Genomic DNA, 15,875 nt, shown 5'->3' on the forward strand with positions numbered 1-15,875 from the left:
CGACACGAATTGTGCCTTATAAATTAATTTACAATTGCATTTGCAAGTGTCTTTTGATATTTTTTTAAATAAAAATAAGATAATGGTTGATGATATTTTCATTTAATAAGACTGAATTTAATAAGACAGTTCTATTTTATTATTTACCGTCACGCAACGAAACAATGATAATGTATAGACTGATCTCAATTTTTCTGTTTAAAAAACAATCTTTCGAATCGTACAATTAAAATTGTTGATATTTGAAATAAAGTTAATGTTCGTCAAAAGATCGTGCAAATAGGTTTGTACAATTATAAATTGTAGAAGACTTGGAGAAAAATCGATAAGAATAAAAATCAAACTTAATCAATGTATAGATGAGCAAATGAAAATGGGAAGAGTGAGAAAAAAATAAAGAAGGATTAATTATCGAACGAAAGTAAGATACGAATGAATATAGAGAAAGAAATAATTGAATATGGATAACACCGAAATAAATAAAAATGATAGATCGTAAAGAGTGCGTGAAAAACGCGTGCGTGTGTTGATAACGATGGGATGACAAATTGACGATGCACAAATGCAAGAACCAAAGTAACAGAATACGAGCAAGTATTTTAAATGTATCTACTGAAAATAAAAGAGATTAAAAAATTAATGAAAAACACGAGAAAATATCGGATAAATTCAAAGACAATTTACAATACATGCTCGTTTCTGAACGAAAACGATAACACAAGTCAAAAAAATAATCGATACAGAGCCGAGGATACGATGGGTACTTTTAAAAGATTTTAGGAGAGATTGGGATAAAAAAAAAATTAAATATGTGCGAGGACAGTGCCGTTTCATTTCTCGCAATGCGAAAACGAGAAGTTTATCATTTTATTCTTTAGGTGATTGATAATTATGGCAGAGAGAGGGGAGGCGCTTAATTAAAAGCTCGCGATGAATATAATAAGTCAAAGGATAATCAGAAGTATGCATGCAACGAAATAAACCAATAAATCAGGAAAGACATATCCGCTTTTGAATGGGAAATTAGATTCATCATCGATTTGTATATAGAGAACGATATCTTACAATCGTTCCTTTCGACGATAACTAGTTGTCCCAAAATTCTCGTTTCGATCTTGTGCGTATAAATCTGCATCACAATCTATCTCTCTATTCGAATATTAACGGAACATTATTTTTTTCGACACAATAACGGTAACAAATCAAAAATCAATATTTAAAAATTTGTTATTATCTAGATTTTGAATGGAAATATATATATATATATATATTGATATATTAAAACAAAGTTTTTGAAGTTATACTTCTTTCGGCGCGTTTGGGAAAAATGATGAGAGTGAATTTTTACGATGCGCGCGCACAGCGACACCAAAATCGACACCACGAAGTCTGTCGGTATTTACGATGCGCGGGCAAAGCGATTTCAAATTTACGGCATGAAGTAATTCGTAAATAAATCAATTAGATTATACTTATTAATTAAACCTTTACCTCTCAATGGTATTTAATATCTTCATTTTATTTTATCATTTTATTGTCTTTTCGACAAATGTAGAGTATTATTATATTGGCACGCGGGATAATTGAAGTTATTTTTGAGGTTATTGAGGTTATATTTGTTTTGGTACGCCAAAGAAGTATAACTTTTTACGTGCGTACATAAGTACACACACTAGTATTTTTAAAATAATAACTAAAAGTTTGATGAGAATCGACATATATATATATATATATATATATTTATCTGCATCCTTCAGACGACGTTGAAAAATCTATAAATCGATGATACGTCAGCAGTATTTATTTTGTCCCTTAAAGTAGACGACAAAGGATTGTTTTTTTTTCTTGCGTTATACTAATCGATATCGTTAATTAGTCGAAAAAAATAATGAAGTCTCCATCGTATATCGGCACTCAGCAGTCGCGCCCCGTACTATTATACATACATAATAACGCGTATGCGATACGTATTAACTTTCACTGTGTTCTACCATTAATAGTAACAATAATTGTGTATAGCCTTAATAGAGTAATAATGATTAATGACGGCAATAGTGATCGCGATAATAATTAATGATTATTAACGGTAACGTGATTATCAATGATCGTCCATACCTATAAATAGTACATATGATAAGGATTATTTAACGATAGCGCGAATCGCAAAAAACGAGTAAACATTCTGATAATAAAATTGTATATGTAAGGAACTAGATTGTTCGTATTCTGGCTTGATATCTAAAAGTGTTAAACTTGGTGAATGTTACTTCGTTGAAACGATCAACATTTTTTTTATTTGAAAAATCTTCGAGAACGATGCATGATCAATCGTCATCGTTTTATCGTAATTATTATAATCATTTTTATACTCCCTTTTTTCCGATTGACTCTCGGTTGTATGGTTACAGGGAGGGGGGAGGGGGGAGATTCGGAGTGAGTATTATTATTAGATTATCGCGAAACAGATGGTACTTTTACCTCAGGCGTTTAAAAAAAAACAAAACGTAATATCTAAATAAAACGAGTCCCACCTATTAAGCTTAAATGAACGAAATCAATCGCGCGTATAAAAAAATAAATAAATTACAGCCTTGGATGCCTTTTTGATCGCATTCTCCGTGCACGTTTCAATTGTCGCGCGTTCAGAAACCAGTCTACACGTACGAGCTACATTATTGCTTTTAATTCATTTTTGTCTCTTTTTATTTATTTATTTGTATTTTTTTCTTTTTATAATTTTTTTTTTATCTTGCACGACGGGCCACGCTGTTCGTGAATTCATTCTCATTCGACTTCTGTATCCAAATTTTGTCTATTTCTGCGTGTTTCTTTTTCTTTTTAAACAAGAAACAATGAAATTGTAGAGGAGAGCTACGTGAAATACTGTTCAAACTTTCCGTGTCATATTAAAGTGAAAACGTGACGAATATAGTATAAAAACTAGGCACGATGAAAGATGAAACAAATTTAAACGTGTTCTCTTCAAGTTTGTCGAAAATATCTTTAACCCTTCATTCATTTCTTTCTCTTTTGACACATTTTATTCTAAAGATTCGGTATTCACCATTCCAAAACTTTGCCCATATGTTTCTCATATATATTATATATGCAAACTGACTATTTGAGCTTCTATGAATCATTCCACTGTCTGTCACCAATAATACGCTCTAAATTACAAGAGACAAATTCCACAAGACCTTTTAATTATCCTAATACGAATATTAAGGAAATAGTAATAAAAGTATACATTATTTATACATTGTTTTCTCGTAACCGAAGTAGAAAACAAGATCCGATATATCTACCCGGTTCAAATATTTTTGCCAGAGACACTCTCTGCGATGATTGTCGACCTCTAAAACTTAAAACGATAGAGAGAGTTAAATTGTCATTCTCTGACAACCAGGGACGAGCGTCTGAAGAAAAGATTAACCATCACCAACCAACTCTTGTATCCGTTTCATATAATAATTATATATACCCTTAAAGCCCTAAGTCCTGTTTTCATTTTTTTCATTTTTTATTTTGCATCTCTACTAATCTCATTTTTCTTCAACGTTATACAATACATGACTAGAATAGCATTGCGCGAGTATCGTTCCTTTAAATATATCACATATCCACCCCGCGATCACGAGTTATCACGTTTCTTATGGATATTAAATGCATACTACGAAATCACCTACAAATCGGCAACTCTAAGTATGATAATAAATATCAAAGTAAATCGGATCTCTAAAAATGTGTAACGATCATTTCATATACATTTATATGAATATATATATATATATACAGGTTGTCCGAAAAGTTGGGACCGAACTTGTACTACGTATTACTAAGGTCAAACAGATGTAAAAAGTTCATATAAATTTATGTCCGAAAATTCCTCTTCTTGCAAGAATGCTTCCATTTATCGAATTAGTCATTTCTAAACTCTTTCAAATATTCCGACTGTATTGGAAATAATAGTAAATGCACTTTTTAATGCAAAATTCATCTTCTGCTTTTATTGTATTTATATAAGCCAACTCTTTCCCGTGAACCCATAAATAGAAGTCTAGAGGCGATAAGTCAGTTTACCTAGGAGATCAATAGTTATTGAGCATTATAATACGTTTATGATTCTTTACAATAAAACATTTTCTGACATAAATTTATATGAACTTTTTTTTTTATCTATTTGGCTTTAGTAATACCTAATATAAGTTTGGTCCCAATCTTTTTGGACACCCTATATACATATATAATATGTATAGCTAACGATATCATTAAACTTTTTTTCCGGTTTAGAAGTAGATTTTTTTTTTCTTCTTGCTCTTTTCTTTTCATGCGAAATGATCTTCCGATTTTTTCTAATCACTTAGATTCCATCAATAGAACGGTACGTGTAAGAAAAAATCACTATCAATTCGTCGAGTGCGTCAATTCCCAATAATAAGAAATATTTAACTTCGAATTTTCCGTTACGTCGATGAATAAGTTTCGTAATCTATGTAATTGCTTATAGGCAAATATATCTTTGAGTCGAGCCATTGTTCCATTGGCGTATTTCAGAGCTCGTCATCTTCCTCGGGCAATTCGCGATGTTGCTGACAACTTTGTTCCTGTTCCTTATCGTCTTTACTTTCCGAGTACTCGTCATCTTCGTCCTCGTCTTCGTATACGTCAATACTATGAGCTTCGGTGAAAAGTGGCGGTGGAATTGTCGTTACATCGAAGCTGGAATCGGTACTTGAAACAATTTGACCATCCTTGATTTTAAAATCAACAGCGACGCGATGTCTCCTTTTAGTATTCTGCTGTCTCTTGCGACGAAAAGCGCGCTGGCCTCTGTCAGGCGTATGAGCAGGACTGTCCATGCTGGAAGAAGTGTCACCTTCGCTTTGTGGACTTCTACTTGAGGAACAAGGCATAGTTTTAGTTCGAATTTGCATTCTAACCTGCATCGGTGGACTAGAAGTAGTTGACTCGCCGCTAAGACTCGTTGTCGAATAATATGGCGTTGATTTAGCTCTTATAGATACGAGAACGGGTCTTTCGGTGGATCTTGTACCGTGATATCTTTTATTTTCTTGCTCCCTCGAGCAAGGCTCCGAGTAACCTCGCTCGATCTTTTTTCTAATTGATCTTTCATCGCATGTGACAAGATCACGATGCTCGTCCATCGACCACTCGTCCTTGTCCGATCTCGTTCTTAAAGCTAAATCAGCATATTTTTCATGCATGTCTTCGGAACTATCTCCACGAGCAACGTCCATTCGGATCTGATCGCCACTGGAATATTTCATAGCCGGTACATTGTCATACAATTGATCCTCTTCGTCTTCCTCTGGAATAGGAAGAGGAACGTCGGTGATACCCATGTCGACCACCTCAAGATCCAAACGGAAGTCTTCCTCATCCAGAGTCTCGTCATATTCATTTTGAAAGGTGATACGAGGTGGCGAGATATCAGTAGTTAAACCTGAACGACCACGACGCTGTTGGTCATCAACGTAACGACAAAGACGACGGTGTTGGTCGAATTGGGATTCGATAAATTTCCTGGCCTCATCAAAGTCGTCCCTACGCATTCGAATAGGCTCGGCCTCGTCATCGCCCCGTATAGATGAAGTAGGAATGGCAGCAGATGAAAGAATAGAAATGAAGGATTCATCGATGTCACTGACATTATTATCAGCCGTATCCTCTCTCCGATTTGATTCGTCTGTGTTTTCCGCTGGCGGTGGAGGTGGAGGTGGTGGAGGAGGTGGAGGTAAGGGAGGTGGCGGAGATGGAGGTGGAAGGGGAGGACTTTCAGCTGACTGACATTTTGAGTTCGGTCGCATACTAGTTACGCTCTTGTCTGATGTCGTTGTGTCGCTTTGGCTCTTCTCTACCGTCGTCGTCGTAGCGTAATACTGCTGTGGTATGACGGTCGTACTGCCTGACCAGTCAGAGATCGAAGCTCCAAGTTCTGCTAAAGAATTATCATCGGATTTCGTACCAGAGTATTGACAGAACTGCTGTACAGTGTTGTTAGAGCTAGACCATTCGGACATCGATAAACCCATAGACGTATCTTCGCTATGAGAGGAGCCTGTTATGTAGGAATTCGATTTCGGTTTAACAGCTATTTTCACAGTGCCATCGATCGTCGTCGCCGACGTTGAACTTTGGCCATCTTCTAAGAGAGTAGAATGTAAATCTTCGTGAAGAGTCCTATTTTCGTCGCTCGAGTCGCTGTCATGTCCAACGTAACCAGGAGTTTCTGTACTGTCCGTTACCGTTACCTTGACAGCTTCCTCCGGTTTGATTTCCATATAAAAAGTTTCTACATGACTCACTACCGGAGTGTCGAAGAGTGGTGAACTAGGTGGCGAGGGCCAATCTTCCGAACTCTGTAATTGTAATTTCGATTTTCTCGTCTTTGGTGACTTGGAGTCTTCCTCTTGCGTACCCATCACATCTATAGGAATATCTGGAAGCTCGGCGGACGTTCTACGATCGTCCGACATGGAAGGCAAGGCTGTACCCGAGGGAGGGTCTGACGATAACGAAGGTTGATGATCGCTCGATATTAAAGATTCGTCATCGAGACTCGGAGATCTCGAACTGGGTTTGAATGAATCCTCCAAGTCACTCTTATCTTGCTCGGAAGTAGTTGATCGCTCCGAAATTCGTGAGAGTGTTCTTGATAAAGAAAAGGCACCATAACTTGCAAGAATCTCTGGCCCAATAGGATAAATGAAACCACCTGGAACATCGACCAGATCTTCTTGAAAACTCTCCTCATTCTGTCCATTGCTATCCTCAGAATGCGACTGTTGAGCGTTGTTGTCATCTTGAGGAATCCAACCATCCTCTAAACTCGAACTACCGGAGCTTTCTAATGGAAACGGCTTCCACGTTGAACTCATTTCTAATTTTGGTGCTGGTAGAGAACTACTACTGTCTTCTTCCAAAGACTCCTCCTTACGTATTTCCTTCACTTGTTCAATCTCTCGGCGATCGACTATCGATTGAATTTGGCCTATTCCTAAAGGACGAGCGATCGAGCAAGAACTTGAGTCAGCATCCTCTCTATCGGGAGTCCATGTATTTGTGTCCTCGCTTTTGGAACGCTCGGTGCTGAGTCTGAGTTTTTTATCGGCTACAAAACGTTCGACAGCTGGGCTTTCTTCCTCGAGCAGTTCCTTAGTTGATTCATCTTCTGGCAATTCTTCGGTGTCTTCCTCGTCATCTTTTCTCATTTCTAAATATTCCGGAGTTAACTCAACTTCGACCAATGTTTTTTCGTCCATTTTATCGACACCATAATCCGGTGAACTAAGCTCGCTATCAGCTCCTCGCATTTGTACTTGCGTGTCTAGTGCATCGAGCGTATCCTCGCTCGTATCGGCAGAATCTAATGGTCGCATATCTTCCCCATCAGCTTTAACAGACTCCCGATCTTCCATTTCTTCATCTTGTTCGTCGCTCTCTACAAGCTCTTCGTCCGAACACTCCTCAATCGAAATTTGTATTGGTGATTTAACCATGTTTATTCCTTCGTCGTAGTCATTAAGTGTCGAATAAGCATCTCCATATTCGTGAATCACTTTAACAGTTACGTTGGAGAATTCACCTTCGAGTGAATCTTTTTGACCGACTTCATCGATATCTTGCGATGCTTCTGTTTGATTTTGAGGACTAGCCTTCGGCTCAGGGATCTTTCTATCGAAATCTTTCATTTCTTCGCTCAGTTTCTCTATCTGATTCAAAGTTTCAACGCTCTGTTTCGAAGTACTTTCGGATAATTCAGGAGTTATCGGTTTGATAATTAACTTTGAAATATTAATAACGTCAGTTTGCTCTACTAGATTACCCTTAGCGCAACCTACTAAATCCTGTTCATTAGCAGATTCGACGGAACTTTGATCGATGAATTTCGTACTTTCGTCAATTTTGACAATTTCGACCATACTCGCTGTTTCTTTACCAGTTCCATGTTCTAAGAACGGTAATTGAGTTCCTTCTTGTTCGTATGGAATTAAATCAGCACATGTAGCTATTTCATTGCATTCTGTTAACGGTGATTCTAAATATTGCGCGGAAGTTTCTGTTACGGACAAAGAGTCCGTACAAATTTCAGGAACAGTCGTGTGATCGGTACTGTCAGATCTATGATTCGGGGAAGCTTCTATTTGGATCGATTGTGGTTTGGACATTATGTTGGTACCAATGCTTTCCTCGACTACATTATCTTGATTTTCAATGTCTTCAGACATATCAACCGTATCGTCTTTACTAGAAAATGCGTTAGCGGGTGGAAGTCTGTGAACGGAAATGACAGGAGCGTCTAAAGATTTAGCACGTCTTTGCGCAGTTGGCGATTGGGTTGCACTTTGACGTTGCAACGCACCAATGCCACTACCCTCGGACAAACCAAGACGTGCACGTGCGAAAAGTATAGGACTTTGTCCCCGTTTACGTAGTACTATAGGAGATTCCGTTAAATCTTGCACGAATGGAGATTTCTTAACCTCTTTAGCAGCATCTCCGCTTGTGCTACGTTTCGATTCTAAGTTCTGATCAACTTCAGTGTCATGCTCTTTATCTTTTGTATCTTTCTGTTCGATCTCTTGTTTGCCTTCACTTGTTATTTCTCCTTCTAAATCAGTTTTGGCCTTCCCTTTCGGTTGTGCAGTTTTTAATTCATATTTAATAGTAACATCTTTCGTGACAATAGCTTTACTATCACTTTTGATATCCACTTTAACAGTACTCTTTGCCTTCTTTGGAGATACTTTTTCAACGGAATCTTTCTTTTCTGTACTTCCTAAACTTTTAGATATACCCAAAGATTTTGGTCTCACTTTGTCGCTTTTAATCGGAGGACCTTTGATCAATTCGTCATCTACCGAAGCTGATTTCCCACGTGTGCCTTTCGTATCATCTTTTTCTTCTTTCGAACTTGAAAACGGTTTGTCGGATAGTCTCGTAACGGACTTTGATCTACCCTTTTGCACGATACTAACCTCCGGCACTACGTCCGTTGAATCGATTATTATTATTTCCTGAGGCATCTCTCCAAGCTTCAATTTAGATTTATCGATTCTAGAACTGGTTGTCGGTGTTTTTACTTCTTTGGACGCGGTTTTCTTCAATGGCGGTTTATCTCCTTCCAAGGATTTAGATTGCTTCTTAAAATCTTTTTTCAGCTCCGATTTAGCTTTCTTCGCTCGTTTCGGCGATATATCTTGAATTATATGCTTGTTTTCTACTTCAGGCGACAATAAAGTATCTATTGGTGCCTTTTCTTCAGCCAATGACAACGATTTAGATCTCAATGGTTCGGCATGAGGTCGAAGCATAAACGGGACGAATTCTGGTACCTTCAAACTATCTAACTCCAATGCAGGTTTAACGGGTACTTCGTCTAAAGGTAAGTCTGCTACTGGTTCGACGAAATCATCAAATCCGGTATCGATGATCTTAGGCCTTGATACCTTAGTAGTAGAATTTTTATTGACTTCGGAAAATTTCGATTCTATACGTTCCAATATGCGTTTTGTTTTTTCAGGAATACTTGGTTTCTCTAATGATTTTGGCTTAGCTGGAATTGTAGGTTTTTCATCGATCACTTCAGTTTTTCTCACGGGTGAACTTTCGTTCTTCTTACAAATATCCTTACTATCAACGGATTCTATTTGATTTTCCTTATCGTCAACTATTACTAAACCTTCTTCGATCGTCGTCGCCGTTTCCTCTACCAATACTTCCTCCTGTTTAATCGTTATTTGTTTCTCTTCTGTTGTAATTGTAACTGGATTAGGAATATCTGGTAAGGGTATCTTTTCTATACTATCTTGTTTTTCCAAACTATCGTCCGGTGTTTTAAGACTATCCTTTGGGGATCTCACCTCTTTTGAAAGTTCAACTTTGTGTTCTGATTTAGATTTTGTTTCTAGACTAGCAGGCTTTGGAGCCTTGGTAGGACTTTTTGAATGTGCATCTGGTGATCTCTTTTTCTGTATTACTGAAATTATTGTTACATTAGGATCCGTAGGTGATATCTTAGGTGATCGCTTTTCTATACTCGAAATGATAGTAATATTTGGCTCAACTGGAGATAGTTTTGATGGCTTTTTATCCAAACTTGATGATTTAACACATATCCGCTCGTCAAGACATATTTCTGTTCTTCCTTTATCTAGTGACATTGCTTTTTTCGGAGATTTATCTGGCGATCTTGAACTTGTCTTCGAAGGGCTTCTATTGGGTGATAAACTACAAACGATACTCTTTGAATCGGTCGGTGATAGTTTTGAAGTTGGACTTAAAATACTTTTCGGTTTGTCTGAAGGACTTAATATCGACTTTGGTCTAGTAGGACTAATAGAATTTTTTATTTTATCCGGCGATAACTTGTGACCCGGTTTATCTATGGACGTAAGTTTCGATAGATCGAAGCAGGAAGTATCGGTTACCATCTTCAAAGGTAATTTTGGTAAATCTTTGATAATACTCTTGGAGTTCTTCGAGGTTTTACTACTGTCAGACTCAGATTTTTCGTCAGAAGCAGTTCCATTCATAACATGACGTTTGTGTAATGTGTAAGGAATATCGATATTGGACTTTTGAATAATTACTCCATCCGAAAATGGATCTTCATCTCCGGAATCGGCAGGAGTTAAATCTATAGATTTCTGATGCATTAACATGTGACGTTTACTATTTGAACCTAATCTTTGACGCGCTGGATTAGGATCACTCTTTGTACGTTCTACGGGAGTATGACCAGGTATGGTTTCATCGAATCCTAATACAACACCACCGATAACCTTTGGTTCGTATTCGGTGAAAACAGTCTTAGACTTGAAATTGTCCATTTCGTGAGGTACACCAATAACGGTATCCGTTCGAGATTCTAACGATAATTTTGCTTGACGTTCTCGCTCACGACGTTCATTGTCCTTTCGTGCTTTCTCTAAACTCTTCCAATCATCTCGTTCACGAGGTTTTTCCTCGGATTTATATTTATCTAATTTACCTTTACTCTTTCTCCCGGATTTCGAATCAATTTTCTCTAAACTTCTTTTCCAATCCAAGCTTTCATAATCCAAACATTCAAGACTCTTTCCCTCACGCGAATCTAATTTATTTAAATACTTACGTTCACCAGCGTCTAATTTTTCTAAACTTTTACGTTCCAAATTCTTCAACTCACCTTTTCTATCGTGACTTCTACTATATCTTACATCCGAACGATCAGTAAAACTTCGTTCTAACGATCTCAAACGTTCAATAGTTCTCGGATCAAAATCGAACGTTGGTTTATCCTGAGAATTGAGCTTCTCAACGCTCTTACCACGTTGTTCTTTTGACGAAAGCCGTTCGAACGGACTTTTGTTACCAGAATCAAAACGTTCCAACGTATGTCTTTGATTGTAATCAAAGGAAGAAGTCCTACCGCTTGAACCCTTTCTAGTTTCACGCAATTCGATACGATCAACACTTTTCCTACGTTCTCTCGACTCCATGTAACGATAAACGCTTCGTTCCTTGGGACTTCTCGTCAGATGTTCCACACTACTGCGTAACCCGTGAGAATCTAAACGTTCGGCACTCTTACCCCTAGTTTCATAAAAGTCAGCATAAACTACGGAACCTTTCTCTTTCAAATCTAAACGTTCAAAACTTCGATCCCTATCCAATCGCTCGATACTTCTACGTAACTCTTTGGTATCATTACGATCTACGCTACGTCGATCGAGTCTTCGTTCACGCGAATCAAGACGATCTATCGATCTCCTTTCCTTAGAATCGCTCTTTTCAATTCTTCTACATTCTCTCGAATATTCCCTTTCGGCACGTTTTTTCTCCTCCCTTTCGATACTTTTACGTTCCTTTTCTTGAATCTTCGAGATTACTTTTTCAGACTTCTCCTCGGTATCTTTAGCTTTTTTATCCCTAGATTTATAACCACGTCCTAAACTACCCGTCTCGTCGTACGAACGTGGTATGTGATCCTCCAAACTGGCGATACTTCGCGCCCTTACTGTTCTCGCTTTCGCGCTATAATCAACTTTACCTGTATCGACGGGACTCAAGTCATCGTCGATTCTCGATTTCGGACGCATAATACCCTCGTCCCGTAAAATTTCCGAATCAACGTGAGTGATCTTATATTTCGGCTTTAAATTCTTCAGCTCGTTAAGAACGGTAGCCTTTTGCTTTTGCACTTGTAAGACGATAGGATCCTTTCGACTGGAATCTTGGTGAGGAATGGGAGTTTTACTAGGTTGTTCTATGGAAGCAGCGTGTCTAGTTTCAAATTTACGTTCTATTTGTGTATTCGACCGTTGTATCCTAGATTCGGTAATAACGTAATCACCGTCCGTCTTGGTTACAGCTGAGTACCGATCGATGGATTTCGTTTTGGTATTCTTAAGATCCGCGAGCACGGATTTAAATAGCTGCTTATCCGAAGGCTTAACTGATCTATGTTTGATAAAAGAATCGGTTTCCGAATCTATTTGGAACATTTCGTGTTCGATTCCTTCGTCACTATTGTCGGAAAGCGGTTCGTTATCCTCGTGAGCACTGGAATAAGACTCAGGATATTCAAATTCGTGCTCACGTTCCAGAAGCTCATAAGAATCATGCGAAAGATCATCATGTGAAAGATCTCCAGCTGGGCCAGACTCTTCATGACCTGATTCGGTAGATAACGACGATGTTCCTGGATAGGAGCTACTATAAACACGTTCGGGTACGGAATCGTGATCTAAGGAAGGTAATTTCGAACTAGCGGCACTATACGAACGATTAGTATCGTCGTAACGCGTTACAGGATTATCTAATTCGCCCTGAGAGGGTAATTGGAAGGGCTCTAAAACAGGTTCACCACTATTTGTTTGATCCTTTGGACGCGCCTTGCCAGAATCTTCGAAGCTAGATGCATACAATTCGCGACAACTGGCAGATCGTTGCCAAGGATGCCTAGGTATAGGTCGCGGTGCTGGGAATTCGGGAGGACTGCTGTTAGAGGGGCTGATACGACCTGCTGATGAAATCCGTTGCTGATTGGTAGCAAGCGTCTGCCGCTGTGCTGGAGCCTGGCTGGGGGTGGCTGGCGAATGGACGTCGATAGAGGTGAGCGTCCGAAACGATGTAGCTGTGTCGTCGCGACGGTGAATCGTCCCTCCCATCGAGACACTCGTCACAGTCGTCGGAGAATCCAGTGTCATCGAGCCGCATGATAGAGACAGAGCTGGGGTTGCCAGGGCTAAACATTCATTAATAATATACATATATATATAACATATATACAACATTAATCTCTCATAAACCAGAGTGCACTATGATAATGTAAATTCTATCAATATATACATATATATATATACATATATGTTAGCGTTAAATTGTATAATTCAGTTCAATCGCGGAAGCCCTAGATTTTACCCGAAATAATTAGACGTTTTTAGAAAAGCATATAACAAGAATTTTATTATACACTAAAGCTAGTAGTTTTAGGAAATAACAAGATTATATATGAATTCACAAAAGGCGAATAGTTAAAATATGAGATTGAAATTTGATCAATCTTTAAAATCTGCTTTTCTTTCTACAACAATGCTCATAATTATCCGTTCTTGTCTCTATCTGTACTTTGAAAATCAACGTTTTATCAGTCGTGCTCTTCTGTCGGATCTAATCTACGAATCTAATTTCAATTTCATACCTTAACACTCGCCTCTTGTAAATTCATATATTATCTAGTTGAAGTATGTAATTCTGTCTTTTTTCATATTTAAACAGGTCAGTGTAATTATTTCAAGGTTTAGTTAGTCATTTCATAAATTAACGAATTTCACAAAATAACGGCATATATATATATGATATATATATGATCATAGTGTAAATCGTGTATAACAAAATCGAAACTATGTAGATAAATAGATATAGTTTCATATATCATTTCGAAAATTAATAATGCATCATAATAATTAATGAAAATAATTCTAGTACAATTTCTTTCGTTTTTGTGTATAGTTTCGAAAAGCTTCCTATATATAATACGCTAATCTACTCTACCGTTACAATACTTCGAATACAATACTGCGAAATAAATATAACCAAAATTTGAGGAAGGAGATAAAGAAGACTAAAAAAAGGCACAGAAATAGAAAGAAAGCTGTTCTGGAGGTTGGTATCGGTCATGGTACATACCAGGATCGCCGAGGGGCAGGAGGGGGTGGGCAGAGATGCTGGAGCTGCCCATAAGTGAGCTGCTCGGAGTGGCCCCACGATAGCCTCCCCCCTCCGAGCCCTGCAATGCCCTACCACCGCTAGTCTGCCGGAACGAATTGGACCTGCGAGCAAGAGAGAGTCAAGTTCAGCATCAGACTTAGGCTACGAAATGCCAAGCCTGTTCAATTTATCTGTTCTTTTCTCTTACTAATGCAATAGGCTAATATAAAACATTGTCTTTCTTGAAGAGAGAAAAAATATATTTTAATATAAATCTGCTCTAAATGTCAGTGCTGAAATATAAATAGTCTAATCATTAATTGAAAAAAGAATGACTGCTCCAACGCGTGTTTGATATGATACACGGTCAATGTCGCCATTATAATTTCTATTTCGTATATGATTAACAAATCATATAGAATAGATGAAGGTTACAGTTGAATGAAATAATAGAACTGAATAAGTTACTATAATAATAACAATTCAGAAAAAACTGACCCTTTTTTAATATAAAATTTTAAGCTATTATTTAATTATAATATGTCAGTAAAGCGTTTCATCGTGGAGTGGTTTCTTACATGTATAATTAAGTAATGTAACACATAAAAGAATCGAATATGGATAGATATTTGTATATATACCTCAAAAGTATAATTCTTTAAAATCGGCAGATTTAATTTCCTGCATATTTTCGTTATAAAAACTAACAATATAAAAGAAATAAGTAATACATAAGATGCATAAGTACATGCTATTTATTTTGGAATAAATTTTTTGCTTCTTTTGACAGAGAGTATAAATGTTCAGACGTAAGTGCTCATACCATCACAGTTTGAATTCATATAAATATGATCTTTCAACGCAATGCAAACCCTTCTATACTATATTTTTATATCTTGAAGTATAATACTTAATTTAAATGTTAAATGAATATTAAGCTATAACGATCGACAATCTATATACTGTTTTTCAAAAAAAAACTATTGAAACTTTAAAATATTACATAAGAATTATTGAACTTTTAACTCATTCAGTTTATAGCTCATTCAATATAACTTTACTACTAACAAGTATTATACCTTATTATATAAATAATAGACATGTTCATTATATGGTAAATAAGAAAATAATTTCCGTTTAATTTGATATTGATATATGATGATTATGATATTAAACTAATTATGAAGTTACCAATCTCTTCTGCTAATACTAGCGGCGTTTCTTAACCGTGCATCGATATCGCACGGTATGTTAACACTCGCCGGTTGTATATACAAGGAGAAAGTGTCATTAAAATAGCAGACTATTTTTTGTTGTAGAATAGACTACTGCTATGTACGAGTATAATGCTGGTTAAAACCGCCAGGACAGTGAAATGTAATACTCTGCAGTATATATTTTTAGGTTACAATGATAAATTAGTAATCACACTATTGAGAAAGGGTACACTGATCATTCGGGTTCAATCGTGCCTGATGGTGAGCCTGACTCCCCGCCACCCTGCCAAGCAGGCAACACTGACAAACGTAAATGTAAAAAAGGAATACAGTAGATCATTTATTCTACAGAAAGTGAAATAATTAGGTATATATACCAATTAATATCCCGGTAAAAGCAAGACCGTGCCACCTCCTATCTTATTCACAAGATTGGTGCGT

General features: G+C 37.2%; 1 protein-coding gene across 3 annotated transcripts in view; it reads right to left on the reverse strand.

The window, feature by feature from the left end:
• LOC122516574 (FERM, ARHGEF and pleckstrin domain-containing protein 1-like) overlaps positions 1 to 15,875 on the reverse strand; it is a 29,471-nt gene that overhangs the window by 9,285 nt on the left and 4,311 nt on the right. For all 3 annotated transcript variants that reach the window (XM_043634490.1, XM_043634489.1, XM_043634491.1), the window contains exons 10-11: positions 14,197 to 14,339; positions 13,028 to 13,252 (exon numbers count right to left, since the gene is read on the reverse strand). In XM_043634490.1, the coding sequence (XP_043490425.1) occupies positions 13,028 to 13,252; positions 14,197 to 14,339 (368 nt within the window). The remainder of the gene's footprint in view (positions 1 to 13,027; positions 13,253 to 14,196; positions 14,340 to 15,875) is intronic.

The sequence above is a fragment of the Polistes fuscatus genome, unplaced genomic scaffold (genome assembly GCF_010416935.1).
Source record: "Polistes fuscatus isolate 324 unplaced genomic scaffold, CU_Pfus_HIC Scaffold2, whole genome shotgun sequence".
Taxonomy (NCBI): Eukaryota; Metazoa; Arthropoda; class Insecta; order Hymenoptera; family Vespidae; genus Polistes; species Polistes fuscatus.